This window comes from Desmodus rotundus, chromosome 3, assembly GCF_022682495.2.
Source record: "Desmodus rotundus isolate HL8 chromosome 3, HLdesRot8A.1, whole genome shotgun sequence".
NCBI classification, from domain to species: Eukaryota; Metazoa; Chordata; class Mammalia; order Chiroptera; family Phyllostomidae; genus Desmodus; species Desmodus rotundus.
Window position 1 is genome coordinate 179,960,894 of NC_071389.1, and position 20,729 is coordinate 179,981,622.

A 20,729-nucleotide genomic window follows, 5' to 3' on the forward strand; every position below is an offset into this window, starting at 1 on the left:
TTAGGATATACTCCCAGCAGTGGAATTGCCAGGTCAAAAGGCACTTCCATTTTTAGTTTTCTGAGGAAATTCCATATTGTTTTCCACAGTGGTTGCACCAGTCTGCATTCCCACCAACAGTGGATTAGGGTTCCCTTTTCTCTACAACCTCTCCAACACTTGTTTGTTACTTTATGATGGCCATTCTCACCGGGGTGAAGTGGTATCTTATTGTGGTTTTAGTTTGTATCTCTCTGATGGCTAGTGATGCTGAGCATCTTTTCATATGTCTCTGGACCCTCTATATGTCCTCCTTGGAGAAGTGTCTGTTCAGGTCCTTTGCCTATTTTTTAATTGGGTTTCTTGTCTTCTTAGAGTGGAGCTACCAAAAGGTTGGGACCCCCTACTGGGTGGTTTTAGTAACAAATTCCCAGTTTTTCCCTCTATTAAAATCTAGGTTTGCTGCAAATCCACTTCATATCCACAAATCCCCTGGAACTGTAGACTCCATCAGCATTCAGAAAAGCAAAAAGTCCATTCCCACTAATTTCAAACCTGAAAAAGAAAAATCAAAATCAATTTTGAATCTACTTCCAGCTGTTATCAAAATAAAATTAAGAATAGACTGATTTGAAATGTTTTGTACAAAACACTAGCTCCATACTCATATCACCATATACTACACAAAATTACCCAGTACGTTAAAGGCATGTAAGACTGAATGTAGGTATCTATTATTAGTGTAATCTGTAAACTTATTTAGAACAATAGGAAGAAAGATTGATATAAATAGACAGGGATAAATCAATGATACAATATATCTTTAAATTTATCTAAATTTACCTATAGTTACTTCTGTCTATCTATCTGTCTATCTGTCTATTAACTAGAATTGCAAAATTCAAAGATCTCTGGAATTTTTTTAAAAAGTAGTTTCCTCAGACTTACAGAGAACAGACTGATGGTTGACAGAGGGGAGGGAGTTTTGGATATGGAGAAAAAGGGTGAAGGGATTAAAATACAATTTGGTAGTTACAATTGTCGCAGAGATATAAATTATAGGGAACATAGTCAATTGTTATTAATATTGTAATAACTATGTATGGGGTCAAGTGGGTACTGGAAATATTGGGGGAGGGCCACTCAGTAAAGTACATGACTGTCTAACCAGTATGCTATACATCTAAAACTAATACAGAATAATACTGAATATAAACTGTAATTGAAGACTATAACTAACTAACTAAATAGCAGTTTCCTGGTATATTTTCAGCCAGAATTCCTTTTTGAAAGTAATGATTTATGTTTATTTGGTAGTTTTACAACACACTGAAATAAAGACCAAAATGACTAATTATAATAATGTTTTTATTAATTTGTTCTGTTGATGGCCAAAATTTCCTCTTTTTTGTAATAAACTTAATTTGTCCTATCATACATATTTCAGTATTTATTTAATTTTTATCTGGCACGTAATGAAGTACTAAGGCAGGAATACATGTATACAAAAGGAAAGTAGTAGAGTTCTTGTAGGTAAATGGTATGTAAGTGAGGAAACAACATTCATTCAAGAAACCCTTACATAAATAAATAATACTGCTTTTGATAGATGTTTGGAAAGTTAAAGACAACTACGTGGTCTCTATTTAAAGAAGAAAGATCTTGTATAAATTCAAGTAGTTGGAAAAGGTGCAAGTAATTCATGTGCTTAGGCCTGGGATTTGCAAAACAGTTGAATTTGAATTAGCAATGGGAGGGATTAGCACAAGTCAGACCCTGAAAAAACAAAATGGGAAACAAATAAAAATAACATGGAAAATTTCACTGCCATTTAACATGGCGGAAGGAAGATGGGCTTTCCTAGGGTATGTTTCAGTGTCAAAGGGCACGTGTCACAGCTCCAAATGATTTAATTTTTTGTACAACCAATAAATCTTCCCTACTATATTTGAAACTCACCAATCATTGAATGTGTTGTCATTTGTCCATTTCCAAGACTCTCCTTGTTTTCTGCTCAACCCAATCCAGTGCATAATCGTTCCCGTGTGCTTCTTCAAAAATTCCTTTCACAAAAACCAGGGCATGATCTATTTAATATTTTAGAGCACACTGCTAAACAGGATATTCACCCCAGCCAGATTTCATGATTTACATCTTAATTTGCATGCCCCAATGCTTCTGTGGCAAGAAACAGCACAGATGTTTAGTTTAACTTTGCCTGGAAGATTTTTACTCGTCTTTTACTTCTTAAGCTCTCTGACCTACCCTGACTTGAATTATCTTTTAAGGTAACTTCAATGTCTTCCTTGGGAAATTGATGACAAAAACATTTGACTTCCTATCCTTCTAGTTCTAATGCATAAACTATCAGTATGTTTTAGTTAGAGTGAATGACAAAGACAATAAATGAATATGACATTATATCCATCTGGATGACAGAATCAGGAGCTAAGCATTTTTTATAGGAACTAACAGCATGTTTTTAAAGGTGACAGAACTAAGGCTCATATTTTGGTTTGTGCACAGCTTTGTTCTCAAAAATCACGGAAGTGGGATTTCAGGGGGAAAAGGGTTTAATTGAAAGTGTAAGTATTAAAATAGCAAAACTCAGTGATAAACTACTTTGATTAAATATCAGAATAAGAATGCCATCACTGTTGTGTTTTCTCCTAGAATCAGAAATCAAGCTAACTTCTGACTATCATTTATTGTGATACAAGATTTGAGTGATGAGTTTAGTCTCTCCTCTCTGGGATCCTCTCACTACTGGAACACAGACCTGTTAGTTTTTCTTTACAAACAAACTTTCTCAGTTATCTTGACCCCTGGAGTCCAAGTCCCTCTTTCTTTGCCCTCTTTCACTTATTCTATTCATTGTCCCATTTTCTTCAAACTGTATGGATTTTATTCACATTCTTACTTCTACATTCCAAGAGCTGTATCTTTGTTTGTTTCAATCTTCCCAGACTGTTGTTGATAATGCAATTGTGAAGGTATTAAAAACAATCTATTTAATAATCTAAGAACATTGAACAAAGACTTTTAGGTACATGAACAATATGCATTGTGATTAAGGACATATCATCACAAGCTAAATTCCTTGCGTTCAAATCCCTATTCAACAAGCTATGGCTGTGTGACGATGGCTGGGTTACATAACATCTCTGTGCTTCACTTTCCTCACCTTTAGCAGAGGGATATTTGAATACCTGCTTCATAGGCATTTGGTTGAAGATTACATGAGTTTTTATAGTTTCAGTGCTTAAAACAAAGTCTGACTTACATTACTGAGTATTAACTTTTGGCATTTTTATTCTCTTTTTGTACAACCTTAAGCTCTGAAATGATTGAAAACTTTCTTCCTTCCTTACCAGATCTTCAGGTGTATCAATCTGAGCAAGTTCCGATCCCTGTGACCTGCAAAATGTTTTACTGGCTGTCCAGTTTCTGGTATCATCAGAAAAATAGAAACACTTATATCCTACTCCAGTCCATTTTCCTGAGCATTTTATAGTTTGGGGATTTTTTAAAGGTTTTGTAGTGCATACTGAAAAAAAAAAAAAAGAAAAGAAAAGAAAAAAGAAATGATTAAGTTTTTAAAAAGTTAAAATATGTTTCTACTCATTCTGGTGAATCAGTTTTACTTTTTACTCCCATAGTTTGAGGCCTATAAAATTAGCTTCATGCATGTGATGGTGAATGAATTTAATTCCTCTGTCTGCAAGGAAGACAGTTAGCGGCCAAGTAGCCTGTACTTTAGCTTCATTTCCTGGCTTCCATTTTGAGAAATGGAACTGCTAGCCTCTCATGGTCTATATTGACATCCTACCGAAAACAATATATAAAATCTAGCAATCAGGGAATAGACCTAGAGACCTGAATATAATTTAAGCCTCCAGGATTAAGGTAAGAAATGAAGGCTTCATTTTACCTCGAAGAAATGAGAAGGTCAGAGACAAAAGAGGATATCCGAGCTACAAAAGTGAAACTCACCATAAATGATAACAAATCACTGAAATGTAAGAGTTAGTGAAACATCTATTCTGCTTCAACAATATTCAGTGCCAAAGAAACTGGAGTAATAGTGAATATATTTATATGTACATTGTTTTCAGAATTTACTATTTTAGGTTTTTAGTTAGGTGCTGAGTAATAATAATATACAGTTCCTGATCTCCAAATGTTTGAAAAGTTAATGTGACTAAGAAAGAGCAAATGAGTTCTTACTGGTATGGCTCAGTGTGTTGAGCATCATCCTGCAAACCAAAAGGTCACTGGTTCAGTTCCTGGTCAGGGCACATGCCTGGTGTGTGGGCCAGGTCCCTGGTTGGGAGCAGGCTAGAGGCAACTGATCTACGTTTCTCCTGCACATTGATGCTTCATTCCCTCTCTTTTTCCTCCCCTTTCCCCTCTCTAAAAATAAATAAATGAAATCTTTTAAAGAGCCAAGTAAATGTTCAAATATAGGGCCAATTCCAAAGCCTTCTCTCCACACTCTGCAATGATTATTTATTTATTAATTTTTATAATGTGCAGAAGTGGATACAGGTTGCCCTACACATGGGTAATAAAATATATTGTGTTTCAACACTTTTAAAAATGGACTTAATCAATGTATGTAAAGACTCCTTACAGAAACCCTTCTCTACAAATGTTTAAATTGCAGATGTTTAAATATCAATACCATTGAGCTCCTAGGATTCCATAGTGACAGAGGAGACTGAGCAAAAAGTACATCCAATACTCTTGCAAATGACAAAGGAAACAAGAATCAAGAGTATAAAGTGTTACTTTAAGTGCTAACTCAAGTGCTAAATTAAGCAAAGCATGCATATGGACAATCAAGTACTGAAGACTATTATGCCCTAGCTCAGGTATTACAATTGAGCTTTGAATTCTTTCCACAAAATGAATCCATAAAACCCAGGAGAAAATGAACATCTTTTTTACAAATCTACTCCAACAGAGAAAACCTTGCAAAATATCACTTATTACTTTTTTTCTTTAATCAAAATAGGAAATAAACAAATATTTCATATAACCACTATTAGTAATACTACTTACTTGCTCCAAAACAAATGAGAGTAAAGACATACTATAATTATAGAGGGAGTGTTACATGGTGGTTAAAATATCAGGAATTACATAAGAGTCACAATTCTGGCTCTGGAAGTTATTTGTGAGAGGCACCTTATTCACTCTGGCCCCTATTTCTCTGTCTGTAAATGGATTTCATAATTATACCTATTTTGTAGTCTTGTGAGAAATGAATGTAAACATTAAATGTAACATTTGATATTAGCTCTTCAACTCACACAAAGTACTCTCAATTAAAAAAATAGTTATTGATGTTGCTGTCTGGTTGTCATCTGAGAATTTACAATCATTTTACTCCAAGATCAAGCACTCCTATAAAGTCAAGTAAATGACTGTAAAACCTGCTGAACTGATAGGTGCCAAAGGAAAAATATCTACAAACCTATTTATTACTCCAGAACTGAGAGATTCCACATAGAGCTTGAGAGATAATGTTTGGGCCTGCTAACCATAGATAACCACAGAAAATTCATGAATTAATCCACTCACCTATTATGAATACCACTAGAACAGTAACAAAAATGATGAGTGTAAAAGCCATCCACTTGTGTTTCAACTTGTTAACTGCAAAATAAACATTTATAATAAAATTTCCAGAGAAACTACGATTGGACATTTATTATTCATTTATTCTTCCATAATAATCAGTGAAGAAACTCTCATTAAAAGCATCTATCTCTTAAAGTAATCAAAGATAAAATGGCCTTACAAAGTGCAAAGAAGGTAAGTGGCAATGATTGGTATAGCTGTTCAGAAGGGTGGTGGGGGATGGGGAGATCCCTTAGACTTAGTGGAAGGCTGAAGGAAAGGCAAAATTTTTTCAAAAGGTGGAAACAATGTGAATGGGGATTCTAATCAAGTAAGTATAAGGGTCATCGAAAGGTCTATGACTGGCCCTGGCCAGTGTGGCTCAGTTGGTTGGACTATTGTCCTATAACTGAAGCAATGCAGGTTTTATTCCCAGTCAGGGCACATACTTAAGTTGTGGGTCCATTCCCTGGTACAGGTGCGCAGGGGAGGCAACCAATTGATGCTTCTCACTCTTCGTTCCCCTCTCTCTACAAACAATGAAAAAAAAAGTCATCAGAAGGGAATTAAAAAAATTTAAATAAAAAGGACTATGATCAGACAAATGGCTATGACAGTACATCAATTTATAAAAACAAAAGTTAGGGAAGAAAGGAATCATAATGTCATGTGACAGAAGAACTTTAGGATAAAATTGTTTTCTTTATACTGTAAGCAATAAGGAAAAGATGTTTAATGCATTCAAGCAAGAAGATGTTAATAAAAGCAGTATTTTGTGGTGAGGAGAATGAATTAGAGAGAAGATGGGATTTGGTAGTCATAAAAATGTTAGGAGGTTAGGAACAAACAGTAATAATTCTATTAATGATTAGGAGAATCTTGTCTGACACATCATTAGTAGATGTAGAAATAATCTGGGAAGAATGTGTATGTACAATGTGTACACACACAAATGTATTTAAATATAAGAAAAAATAATTCCACTGCTAGGATTATATCCTAAGAACCCTGAAACACCAATCCAAAAGAACCCATGCACCCCAATGTTCAAAGCAGCATAATTTACAATAGCCAAGTGCTGGAAGCAACTTCAGTGCCCATCAGTAAATGAGTGGATCAAAAAACTGTGGTACATTTACACAATGGAATACTACACAGCAGAAAGAAAGAAGAAGCTCCTACCTTTATCAACAGCATGGATGGGTCTGGAGAGCATTATGCTAAGGGAAATAAGCCAGGCAGTGAAAGACAAATACCATATGATCTCACCTTTAAGTGGAACCTAATCAACAAAACAAACAAGCAAAATATAACTGGAGACATTGAAATTAAGAACAGACAGACAGTAACCAGAGGGGAGATGGGCAGGGATAATGCGGGGGGGAGGGTGAAGGGTTTTTAGGAACAACTATAAAGGACACATGGACAATAACAAAGGGGGGGGTTGGAATCAGGGGAGGGAGGTGGGGATGGGGGGGAGAGGTAGGGGGAAAAGGCAGACAACTGTACTTGAATAACAATAAAATTTTTAAAAATGGAAAAAAATCCTCAAAGAATGTCCTCAAATGAAGATAAAAATAAATAAATTAATGAAATAAATACATAAAAAAATTGAAGAAAAACTCAAAAAGAGCAGAGCAGACCTAGTGAGTGAAAACTGAGAAAAGTTACTAGGTTTTGTAGGAAAGGCAAATCTTTACCTTTACCCATCTTTCTTAGATTTTCAGCTGGTATGAACAAAAAACAGACTAACAAGAGTAAAACAGTTCATTAACTGGTGTGGGACAAGTTACAAGAGAGGAACCTGAAGGAAGAGGAATTCAAAGTGGTGACTTAGAACTCTAGCTTATACAGTATTTTCTTTTTTTTTTTTAAATATATTGAGTATGCTATTACAGTTGTCCCATTCCCCCCCCTCACTCCACTCCATCCTGCCCACCCCCTTCCCTCCCACATTCCCCCCTATAGTTCATGTCCATGGGTCATACTTATAAGTTCTTTGGCTTCTACATTTCCTACACTATTCTTACCCTCCCCCTGTCTATTTTCCACCTATCATCTATGCTACTTATTCTCTGTACCTTTCCCCCCCTCTCCTCCTCCCACTCCCCTATTGACAACCCTCCATGTGATCTCCATCTCTATGGTTCTGTTCCTGTTCTAGTTGTTTGCCTAGTTTGCTCTTGTTTTTGTTTTAGGTGTGGTCATTAATAACTGTGAGTTTGCTGTCATTTTTACTGTTCCTATTTTTGATCTTCTTTTTCTTAGGTAAGTCCCTTTAACATTTCATATAATAAGGGCTTGGTGATGACGAACTTCTTTAACTTGACCTTATCTGAGAAGCACTTTATCTTCCCTTCCATTCTAAATGATAGCTTTGCTGGATACAGTAATCTTGGATGTAGGTCCTTGCCTTTCATGACTTGGAATACTTCTTGCAAGCCCCTTCTTGCCTGTAAGGTCTCTTTGGAGAAATCAGCTGACAGTCTTATGGGAAGACCTTTGTAGTTAACTGTCTCCTTTTGCTACTTCTAAGATTCTCTCCTTCTGTTTCATCTTGGGGAATGTAATTATGATGTGCCTTGGCGTGTTCCTCCTTGGGTCCAGCTTCTTTGGGACTCTCTGAGCTTCCTGGATTTCCTGGAAGTCTATTTCCTTTGCCAGACTGGGGAAGTTCTCCTTCATTATTTGTTCAAATAAGTTTTCAATTTTTTGTTCTTCCTCTTCTCCTTCTGGCACCCCTATAATTCAGATGTTGGAACGTTTCAAGATGTCCTGGAGGTTCCTAAGCCTCTCCTCATTTTTCCAAATTCTTGGTTCTTCATTCTTTTCTGGTTGGATGTTTCTTTCTTCCTTCTGGTCCACACCGTTGATTTGAGTCCCAGTTTCCTTCGCATCACTATTGGTTCCCTGTACATTTTCCTTTGTTTCTCTTAGCATAGGCTTCATTTTTTCATCTGTTTTTCGAACAGATTCAACCAATTCTGTGAGCGTCTTGATAACCAGTGTTTTGAACTGTGCATCCGATAGGTTAGCTATCTCTTCCTCGCTTAGTTGTATTTTTTCTGGAGCTTTGAAGTGTTCTGTCATTTGGGCCATTTTTTTTTTTCTTTTTTTGTCTTGGCGCGTCTGTTACTTAAAGGGGCGGAGCCTTAGGTGTTCCCCGGGGCGGGGTAACGCTGGTTGCTGTGCTGTACATGGGGGAGGGGCCGAGAGGGAGCAATGGTGCCCGCCTCACTCTCCTCTGGATTTCAATCTTTCACTCCACTACCCACAATCAAATTGGGCCCCTCTGGTGCTGGTTCCCGAGTGGGTGGGCTTGTGCACACCCTAGGCCCCTGTGGGTCTCTCCAGCGACCTCTCCTGTGAGGCTCTCCTGCTGCCACCCCAACCCCCACGGGCACTTTCAATCAGAGGTCTGAGGCTTTATTTCCCTGCGCTGGAGCCCTGGGTTGCACGGTCTGCTTTGCTCCCCGCCATTTGTCCGGTTTATCTGTGGGCGAGTGTGGGGCCGCGGGGTGCTACCCACCGCTCTGCCTGCCCCGTTCTCCACCACTCTGAGTCCGGCCCTCTCGGTTTATCTGCACGAACGTGGGTCGCAGGGTCTGCTAGTGGTCAGACTGCCTGCCCCGCTTGTCCCACACTCTGCCAGTCTCGGTTCGCCACGGCCACGTGAGTCCTCTCCACCGGGCTGCCCATCTCCACCCCTCCTACCGGTCTGGATGAATGTTTATTTTTTATTTTCTTGGTGTCGGACTTCCTTGCCGTTGGACTGTCTGTCAGTTCTGGTTGTGCGAGGAGGCGCAGTGTGTCTACCTACACCGCCATCTTGGTTCTCGCTTATACAGTATTTTCAACAAAAATAAATAAATACATAAATCTGTAGAGAAATGACAGGACAAGGGGAAAGCAGTTTCAGGTTTCCCAAGGTGGCAACTCTGGGAAGGTAAATATTCAGGAGGGAACTAACAGAGCAAGGTGTTCTGTCCTTTGGCTGGTAAGTGTCTGTCTCCAATAAAGGGAGGATTTATATTCTGTCTTTAGGCAGAAAAGGGGGTAAAGGGTAGGGCGAGTTTTCCTAGCATTTACTGTTTAATTGCCTTCAACTCAAAATAATTTTTATGTCAAAAAGCATACGTTGGGGTGACATACTCTGGTTTCCTTCAATTGCATGATCACACTAAAAGGGAAAGGGATCCTAATGGGAGAAATATATCTCAATATTTCAAACACTTTGATTACATAAAAAGAAATAACAACAGAAGCAACTTTTTTTCCCTTTGCTTTTCTTGTATCTCTCCTTACAACTGCTAATGTTATACCATGTTAAACAGTAGGGAAAGAAAGGGAAGGGTCTTCAAGGAACATCTATAAAGGACCCATGGACAAAGCCAAAGGGGGGAAGGATTGAGGGTGGGAGGTGGGGGAAAGTGGTGGTGGGAAAATGGAGACAACTGTACTTGAACAACAATAACAAAAATTTTACACAGACCAAAAAACAGTATCAATAACCAAGTGTCTACTGTTTGTTGTTATTATAAAATCTGTAACAAAAATTTTACACAGACCAAAAAACAGTATCAATAACCAAGTGTCTACTGTTTGTTATTATAAAATCTGTATAAAATTTCATTATTGAACTTCTGGTCAAGATAGTGGCATAGGTAAGCATGGCTTGCCTCCTCGCACAAACACATCAAAGTTACAACTAAAAATTACAGCACAACCATCACTCAAAACCATGAGGAATCAAGTTGAGGAAGTCTGACAACTATGGAATTAAAGAAACTACATCCATCCAGACTGGTAGGGGGGTGGAGACATGCAGTGGGCTGGTCTCACATCCACATGTGCTGGATAAAAACTTGGGAGGGGTATCTCAGAAGAAAGGAATCCCAGCTCCATACCAGACCCTCCAGCCCAGCTCCAGTGATAGGAAGGTAAGTCCCCATAACTTCTGGCTATAAAAATCAGCAGGGATTGAGTTGGTGGAAGAAACTTCAGGAGTCCCAAGCAGTTCCTCTTAAAAAACCCAAACACAGACTTACTCAGTCTCCCTCCCATTGAGCTCCAGCACTGGGGTAGCAGCGTGGCACCAGTGGCATACAGGGAGGAACAGAAGTGTCTGGCATCAAGGCAAGAGCTGCAGGACAGCTTTCTCCCAAACAGAAGACAAGCAGAGGTCTTTGTCCCTTCTCTGAACCCTCACCTCACAGAGCTACCCTCACCCCACAGAGCTACAGAGCCAGCAGGCTGGTGCCATATCTGAGACTCCATCAACCTAGCTAACACTGTTTGCCCTGCCCTGGAGATCCCCTGAGGCTCCATCCTACCCAACTTACAGCTGTTAACAGTGGCTTTTCCATATGAATGGCTGGTCTTGGCTCATACTTCACAACTTCTTAAATCCTCTCAAGCAAGCAACAGCCATTATCAGTGAGCTGCCAGCCCCCATACCTCTTGCTAAAGAGCCCCAGGCATGGCACTAGCAGCACGCAGCCTAGATTCACAGCTTGGCTTCACCTGGGAATCTCCAAGCCATGCACATGTAGCAACCATCTCAGATTGATTTATAGCTCATGCAGAGTGACCTCAGGCAAAACACAGGTTGGGGCTGACTTTGGCCTACACCACCAGAGAAAACCCAGAGCCTGTGCACCCAGTGAGGAGCCACAGACCACATCGGAGCCCCACCACCTTGCCCCTGCACAGCTGATCTTCCATGGAGGGCAGAGGTTGGTGGTCAGTGGTCACAGCCCATCATTACATCTGACTGTCCTGGGTAAATCCCTCCCATTGACCTTCCAATAGCAACCAATGCTCAACTACAAGAGGAGGGTGTACTCAACCCACACTAAGGGCGCACCTCAAGTACCCAGCTTGGGTGATAGGGGAGGCTGTGCCACTGGACCCTACAGGACACCTACTAGATTAGGTCATGCTACCAAGACAAGGAGTTATCACAGTTCTACCTAATACATAGAAACAAACACAGGCAGTCTGCCAAAATGAGACAAAGAAACATGACCCAAATGAAAGAACAGATCAAAACTCCAGAAAAAGAAAAGAAACAAACAAAAAACAAAACTCCAGAAAAAGAACCAAAAAAAAATGGAGATAAGAAATTTATCAGAGCCAGAGTTCAAAGCACTGTTTATAAAGGTCCTCAAGGAATTTACTGAGGACCTCAGCAGCATAACAAAGATCCAATCAGAAACAAAGGATACACTAATTGAAATAAAGAACAGTTCACAGGGAAACAACAGTAGAGTGGATGAAGCTGAGAATCAAATCAAGAATTTGGAACGTAAGGAAACAAAAACAACCAATAAGAATAAGAAGAAAAAAGAAACCGAAAAGTGAGGATAGTATAGGCAGCCTCTGGGACTACTTCAAGAAATCCAACATTAGCATCACAGGGCTGCCAAAAGGAGAAGAGAAAGAGCAAGGAGTAGGAAATCTATTTGAAAAAATAATGAAAGAAAACTTACCTTATTTGGTGAAGGAAATAGACATGCAAGTCCAGGAAGCACAGAGAGTCCCAAACAAGACAGATACAGAGAGGCTCAGTCCAAGACACATCATAACTAAAATTCCAAAGGTTAAAGATAAAGAGTGAATATTTAAAACAGCAAGAAAAAAGGACTTAGTTACCTACAGGGTAATTCCTATAAGATGGTCAGCTGATTTCTCATATGAGATTTGCAGGCTAGAAGTGATTGGCAAGAAATATTCAAAGTCATGAAAAGCAGAGACCTACAGCCAAGATTGCTCTACCCAGCAAAGGTATCATTTAGAATTGAAGGGCAGATAAAGAGCTTCCCGGACAAGAAAAAACTAAAAGAGTTCATCATCACCAAACCGTTATTATATAAAATGTTAAAGAGACTTATTTAAGAAAAGGAAGAAAATCAAAATTATAAACAATAAAATGGCAATATATACATATCTATCAACAATTGAACCTAAAAATCAAACTAAGCAAACAAGAAGAACGGAGACAGAATCATGGATATGGAGAGCATTTTGATGGTTGACAGATGGAAGGGGGTGTAAAGGAAATGGGTGAAGAGGTGAGGGGATTAGAAATACAAATAGTTACAGAATAGCCATGGGGATGTAAAGTACAGTTTAGGAAATGGAGTAGCCAAAGAACTTACAAGCATGACCCATGGACATGAACAATACTGTGGGGATTGCCTGAGAGAGTGGGGAGTTCTGGGAGGAGGGGGGCAAAGGGAGAAAATTGGGACAACTGTAATAGCCTAATCAATAAAGTATAATTTAAAAAATTTTATTATTAAGCAACATAAAAACACTGTACAAATTTAACATACAACATTAGCAAGTTAGGGATGTATTCTCTTATTCTTAGTTTCCTAGGAGGGTTTATCTTAGACAGACAGTGAATGTTACCAAATGCTTGATACACATTTATTGAATAATCATGTGGTTTTACTTTTTAAGTCTATTAATGAGGTAGCACTAGATAGTGGGGCAACATTGGGTATATAAGACATTTTGGACAATGTCTAGTGAGGAGGAGGAAGGGAAGGTATAAGACACCAGAAGTGAATATGGACAATTTACAGGTAGTTGAGGAAAAGCAGATGCGCAAGGCAAGAAAGTCCTTCCTAGGAAACTCAGAAACAATGAGACACGGGTGGGTATCTACCTATCAGGCACCTGCCAGAAGCCATCTTTTTTACTATAATTAATTGAAATTAGGCTAAAACAACATCCTAAACTCTCCTTCGTGAAGTAGGTTTCTCTGTCTGAATCTCTTCGGCAAGAAGGTAAGGAAGGTCAAAGCTTCTTTCTGAGTTTTTTTGTTTCTTAATAAACAGCTTAAAATCAATATCCCCAAAAGCAGCTTCAGTGTGGCAGAATTTTGTTCCTTTTGACAACATAGTAATTAGGCATTTATATATCTCAGGAAGTGATCACCCCGATTTTTAAATATTTCTCATGGTTTCTCAAAGGGTGGGGGTTTGGGTGTTAAGAGGGAGGGAGATTAAGAAGTACAAACCTCCAGTTATAAAGTAACAACGCGTAGCACGGGAACAGCGTCAACAACACACAATAACTGTGCGCGGTGGCAGACGGTCACTAGACTCATCGTGGTGATCACTTTGTAAGGCATATAAATGTTGCAGCAGTGTGTTGTATACCTGAAACTAACATAATGTTGTAACAAGAGTATGTTAGCTATAATTTAAACAAATTTTAAATGATGGTTAAAAAAGAGGAAAATTTGGGAGATAGACTCCCATGCAGGCAGAAATGTCACATCGACATGACGATGACCATCTAAAAGCCGAGGAGAGTGGCTGGACCCCACCCCTCCTTTCTTCACAGCCCTGACTCGGAACCGATCTTACCAACACCTTAGCTTCAGACACCTGGCTTCCAGAACTGTGACAAAATAAACATATGACGTTTAAGCTACCCACTTTGCCATGCTTCGTTGTGGCAGTTCCAGTAAACTAAAACACCAAGGGGTTTATAAACTAAGATAAACCAAAATAGATTTTTGGAAAGCATAAAACACCAAATATCTAATGAGAACAATGAAACAAGTGAAATTAATATTACAGATAATGAAATGGTAGTGTCAGAGCAGGCAGTTGGTTATTCACCACAGAAGGGAGCAGACAAGGCCTGATTAGGTTGAGAAACAGCAGTTTCACACTCACCTGGGGGAGTAACTGGCGATGTTCTGGATGACATCCTGCTTAGTCAACTCGGCAAGAAAGACACCCTTACAGCCCCGTAGGGGATAACGCGAATCGGTGCCCCAGATCAACAGCGAGAGAAAGAAAATGCCACCTGAAAGGCCTGGGGCCGAGTGCGTGGACGGTAGAAGCCCCAATGGTTCAGAATTATGACGTAGGCCCAGTAAACTCCAAAATGGTGCCCATCAGAAGGGGAAGGGAAAGTCTAGGAAACAGGTTGGAGAGAGGGAGGGCACCAGCACAGACCCAGGACAAGCCAAGCAGGAGATGGGATAGTTTGAAAGAAAGCCTTCTCCTTCCGCAAACCCAGGGAAGTGCGTGCATGCAGTCTTAGCAAGGACCCTGCAGCCTCGGCTCTCTGCCTCTCCCAGAGTGTAGATCCCGTGTCACTTTGCACTCCAATCTTGCCACTATCGCTGAACTCCTCTTCTGCCGGTGTCCCTAAACTGCTTTTCCTGTGACCGCAGCCTCTGCAAATAGGCAATGCATGTACACTACAAAAAATCTGCAAGAGAGGGCATGTACTTGATGATTCAGATGTATCTTATTCATGTTTTCCAGATATAGCTATTTCTACCCATCCTTGGGCTGGGCAGGTTGACACAGGGAAAACATTCTTCGTTACAGGATGGGGCAAAACTGTGGCCACCAACTTCTTTCTTTTCCATAAAAGCACATTAAGACATTTATATTGGGATATAATACACATACCATAAAATTTACACCAAATGTCTTCATGTGCCCAAGCTCGTGCCCTCTCTTGCAGATATAATACTCTACATTTCTCCTAAATCTTTGATTACTTTACAGAAATGCTTCCCCCCACTTCACTTACTTTAGTAGTTTTCCTCCGTAAGTAAATAAGTCAGCATTCTTTTTTTTAACTTTTTTTAATTGTTCTTCAAGTACAGTTGTCTCCATTTCTCCCCACCCCCCACCCCAGCCATCCCCACTTCCCACCCTTGGTCCATAACCCCCTTTGTTTTTGTCCATGTGTCCTTTATAGATGTTCCTGAAAACCCTTCTCCCTTCCACCCCCCATTATCCCCTCCCACCTCCCCTCTAGTTACTATCAGTTTGTTGTTAATTTCAATGTCTCTGGTTATTCTTGAGCTGTCCTGAGTTTTGTTTTTTTTATTTGTTTTCACTTTATTCTCACTCACCCAGTTGAACTTACTGTCATGCCTGCTGTCACATAGCTGTGGGACGATCATGCCAAATGTGATAAATCAGAAAGAGTATCAGCAAACTCATACTTGTTTTGATGAGAGATAATTAGACAGACTTGTTAGTTTAGGGAAGGGAAAGAAAAATCGACTCATTCATAAAAACAGTCTCATGAAATCAGCAAAATATTTTTATCCTCACAAGAAAAACATGTTACATGGTATATTGAGTGCTACCACATGGTAGAACTCCATGTTATTTTTGTGGAATTATGTCTTTTCTCATTTTTACAGAAAACCTATGCACAAATCATAAATAATAATTGTACACACACATATTGACTCTGTACAGGTTCAAATGCATTTATTATTTGTGTGACATTCAGAAAGTTGCCTAAACTCCCTATTGCTCAGTTGTTGTTTTTTCTGTAGTATTGAGAGCAAAACTGTCCTTCCCTTGTAGGAATGTTACAATGATCAAGTAAGATACTACATGGAAAATGCTTAGAATGATGATGCCTGGCATTTATGTCAAATGTATCTCCGTCTGCTTGCCTGTCTGTCTGTCTATCCACATAATCAGAGACACTTTATCACTTTAAAATCTGCTTATGAATTACAGCATGTATGTGAACTAAAATAGAAGTATATATTCCTAGCACATAATTTTGTATATGAAGGTGTATTATATTTTAAAACTTTTGTGTTTTTAATTCAGAAATTAGACCACTGATCCACCTTCCTGGTGAGAGTCAGCATTTCTCTCTGGATTTGAAAATATATAAACATGCTCAAATCTGACAACCAAAAATCTGTGCAGACTTTGTGCTTGCTGTGTGTGCAGAGCCATCCATCCATCCATCCATTTATTTCTGTAAAATTATGTATGGGGAGTAAAGAACATCCCCTAACTTTTGCTCAATCATGGTAAAGGCCTGGATACCTTCAGTATGGTATGACTTGTGGACTTTTGGAAAGAGACATTTTTGCAATCAAATGACCTGATTCTTATCTTGGATCTATAATTTGCTAGTGTTTTTAACTTCTGGAAAGTTACATGAATTCTATTTATTGAGTATTCTTCATTGCTCTTGCAGAAATACATAATTTTCCCATTCTATTTGGAAGGCTCTTAAATGAGATGACACAGAATGTACATTAGAAAAAGAAAGGGCTTTGTAGGACTTCAGTAAACTTTAGAAACTTTTCTCCCCCTCATGCTCTCTTATAATCTCTCATACACATCTATTAAAGCACCTTGCGTTTTGCATCGCAATTACTGTTTTTGTTGTTGCTGTTTGTTTTTCCCCAATACTGACAGAGGCAATCAAATACTCATATTTTATTCCTACCACCTGGTGACTTGTGAGGATGCTGTGAATTACTTGGTTACACTTCAAAAATATGGATTATTTGGTCCACTTCAATTTCTGAGGTAACATCAAACCAGACTCCCCACTCTAACTTCAGGGAAGAATAGTCATGGAATGTCCAGAAACAAAGATGTTTCAGATATTTTCTACATTCCATTTTCTCAATGAGCATGGATTTAATACATATATCAAAACTTCTTCATAAGTACATTATTTTTTCTTCACTAATCCTTCTACATGTAATTTTGCTTTTACTCCTATCTGTGGAATTTAAATATGTTTAAACTTCTTGTGCTTTTTCTTGGCTTTGTAGGTACTTTGCTCTGTGCTTTATTATTGGTTAGTGGCAATCTGATGCAATGCTATCTGGGTTGGGCTCATACTGGTATGGAAGGCTACCAAACTCTTATCACAAAATGCACCAACAGGAAGACTGTATCTTATTAACTGATAAGGTGTCTGAAAGAATGGCAATTTGTTTTGCTTTTTTTTGAAAATTTTGATTCAAAGAATTGTCAATGAAACAAAATGTGTTTAAGATAAAATAAACAATAAAAAATAGAATGAAGACTGAAGTCATGTGACTTCTAGCCAAAATGGAGGCATAGGTAGATACACTGTGCCTCCTCACACAACCAAAAGGACAAAAACAAATTTAAAAACAAGGAACAACCAGAACTGACAGAAAATCGAACTGTATGGAAACCTGACAAACAGGGAGTTAAAGAAGAAGCATTCATCCAAACCAGCAGGAGGGGCAGAAGTGAGCAGCCAGGGTACAGAGCACTTGCAGCAAGGCAGTGGCTGGTGGACAGGGTGAAGTGGTGGCTGGTGAACCAGGTGGTCCCACATTTGCATGTGGATAAACTGGGAAGAACAGCAGGGGAGTGAGACAGACTGAGCAACCCAGGTTTCCAGTGTGGGGAAATAAAATCTCAAAAAAAGACTGAAAGACTGTGACTGAAAAAACCTGTGGGGGTTGCAATGTCGGGAGAGACTCCCAGCCTCACAGGAGAGTTCATTGGAGAGACCAACAGGGTCCTGGAACATACACAAAACCACCCCCATCCTTGGGAATCAGCACCAGAAGGGCACGATTGGCTTGCGGGAAGTGGGGGAAGTGACGAAAAGCTGGCCAAGAGCTAAGCAAAGGGCATTGTTCCCTCTCAGACCCTTCTCCCACATACATTATGATGTGCCTTGGTGTGTTCTTCCTTGGGTCCAGCTTCTTTGGGACTCTCTGAGCTTCCTGGACCTCCTGGAAGTCTATTTCCTTTGCCGGATTGGGGAAGTTCTCCATTATCTGTTCAAATAAGTTTTCAATTTTTTGTTCTTCCTCTTCTCCTTCTGGTACCCCTATAATTCGGATGTTGGAACATTTAAAGATGTCCTGGAGGTTCCTAAGCCTCTCCTCATTTTTCTGAATTCTTGTTCCTTCATTCTTTTCTGGTTGGATGTTTCTTTCTTCCTTCTGGTCCACAGCATTAATTTGAGTCCCAGTTTCCTTCGCATCACTATTGATTCCCTGTACATTTTCCTTTGTTTCTCTTAGCATAGCCTTCATTTTTTCATCTAATTTGTGACCAAATTCAACCAATTCTGTGAGCTTCCTGATTATCAGTGTTTTGAACTGTGCATCTGATAGGTTGGCTATCTCTTCATTGCTTAGTTGTATTTTTTCTGGAGCTTTGATCTGTTCTTTCATTTGGGCCTTTTTTTTTTTTTTTTTGGTCTTTTTGGGCCTGTTACATAAAGGGGAAGAGCCTTCAGTGTTCACCAGGGCGGGGTAACTCTCATCACTGGGATGTGACACTGTATGTGGGGGAGGGGCCGAGAGGGAGCAATGGTGCTTGCTCCACTCTCTGCCGGTTTTCAGTCACTCCCTCTGCTACCTACAGTCAATTGGGCCCTTCTGGTGCTGCTTCCTGAGTGGGTGGGTTTGTGTTCATTCTAGGCCCCTGTGGCTCTCTCCAATGAACTCTCCTGTGAGGCTGGGAGTTTCTCTCACTGCCGCCTCAACCCCCACCGGTGTTTTCAATCAGTGGTTTGAGGCTTTATTTCCCCACGCTGGAACTCTGGGTTGCGCAGTCTGTTGTCGAGTCCACCAGTTGCTGCCTCACCTGCCAGCTTCAGCTTTGCCCACCCCACTCCACAATCCGCCACCTCACTGGGTCCACCATCCGCCATCTTGCCTGGAGTCCTCTCTGCCCAGCTGCCTATCTCTGCCCCTCCCACCGGTCTGGATGAATGTTTCTTCTTTATCTCCTTGGTTGTGAGACTTCCATACAGTTTGATTTTTCTGTCAGTTCTGGTTGTTTTTTGTTTTTAAAATGTTGTTGTCCTTCTTTTGGTTGTGCAAGGAGGCACACTGTGTCTACCTAGGCCTCCATCTTGTCTGGAAGTCCCTCATCTATTTCTTTTCATGTAACTTATTGTGGCATCTGGGACATGTCTCATTGTAAATAAACCAATATTCTATATCCATAACCTCAGAAGGAGGACTCTCTTTTGCTGACTTAACTGAGACTAGACTGTGTTTTTAGAACTGCATGTCCCCAGAAGTTGAAGTTGTTTCTTTGTCTTTAAACAAAAAACAGTGGAACAAAAAAATGTTGAAATTTTACTAGCTTTTTACTCTCTACTTTTTACTTTCCTACTTCTGCAACTAAATAAATGAAGTTAAGGTATAACCCTGAGAGAAACAAGGTTTACCAAAGGACAATTCCTACCCACAGCTGAAATAAATTACTGGTTCATAGTTAAGCCTATGAATGGGAAGATCTTCAAATGGGACAATAAATCAGCAGTGTGGGACTGGTATAAAAATCATGTGAAGCAATCGGGTCACCAAAATTATTTAAAAGTAACAAGTTCAAAATGATTTTAAAATGTCAAGTTTAAACAAATGGCTAACACAGAGATCAAATATTGGTTTAGAACCTGAGTTACCAGAGAGCCAAGCTCTCTCATCCATTCATCCATCCAATCACTCATTCAATTATTCATTCATTCATCAGCTACCAGATGAGCTTTTATTATGTGCCAGGCATTTTTGTAACTCTAGGAATACAACAGTGTACATAATATACAAAATATTTTTGTTTTATAGGACTTATGTGCCTACTAAATTATTAGTTGGTCATAAAATATATCAGAGTAAAGAGGCTTGGGATTGTTGGTGGAAAGAGTTGCAATTTTAATGCAGTACTTAGCATACAGTTCAAAGAGAAGGTAAGATGCTCTAAAGGCTTGAAATGGGTGAGCTAGTGAGGCACGCCCAGGGGAAGCTCTTCCCAAGTGAAGAGAAGAGATAAGGACGAAGGTGAATGTGTCTGGCTTATTCACAAAATAGTGAGGATGCCTATATGACTGAAGATGGGGCGAGTAGTAGAAGATGGCATCACAAAGGTAACTGGGTGACTGGATCCAATACAGCCTTGTAAGCCATTGGCAGTCTTTTGGTATTATTCAAGTAAATTTAAAAAAAATCACAGCATTTTGAACAGATCTGATTTCTTAAAAAACTTGTTAAGAAATATACTCTAGAACTCTACTGTCCAGTATGGTAACGACTAGCCACATGTAGCTGTTGAGCACTTGAAATATGGCTAGTTCAAATCTAGATGGCATATAAGTATAAAGTATACACTAAATGTCAAAACCTAAAATGTACCAAAAATGAATGTAAAAATCTCATTCATGATTTTATATTTGTTACACAGTGAAAAGATACTATATTGACTATAGTGGGTTAAATACAAACACAAAACAATTTTCATAGGGTCTTTTTACTTTTTAAATGTGGCTTCTAAAATATAAATGAGCCTCTTTCTCCCTCCCTTCCCCACTGT

At 39.3% G+C, this 20,729-nt stretch overlaps 1 protein-coding gene across 1 annotated transcript; it reads right to left on the minus strand.

Moving 5' to 3' along the window:
• Positions 1-425: 425 nt before the first annotated feature.
• Positions 426-19,065, minus strand: LOC112321624 (C-type lectin domain family 2 member A-like). Its single transcript, XM_071220795.1, has 4 exons — positions 18,999-19,065; positions 3,351-3,556; positions 1,939-2,042; positions 426-534 (listed from the first exon to the last, which is right to left on the minus strand). The coding sequence occupies exons 1-4, from the start codon at positions 19,063-19,065 to the stop codon at positions 426-428; spliced, it is 486 nt and encodes a 161-aa protein (XP_071076896.1).
• Between the last annotated feature and the right edge of the window lie 1,664 nt (positions 19,066-20,729).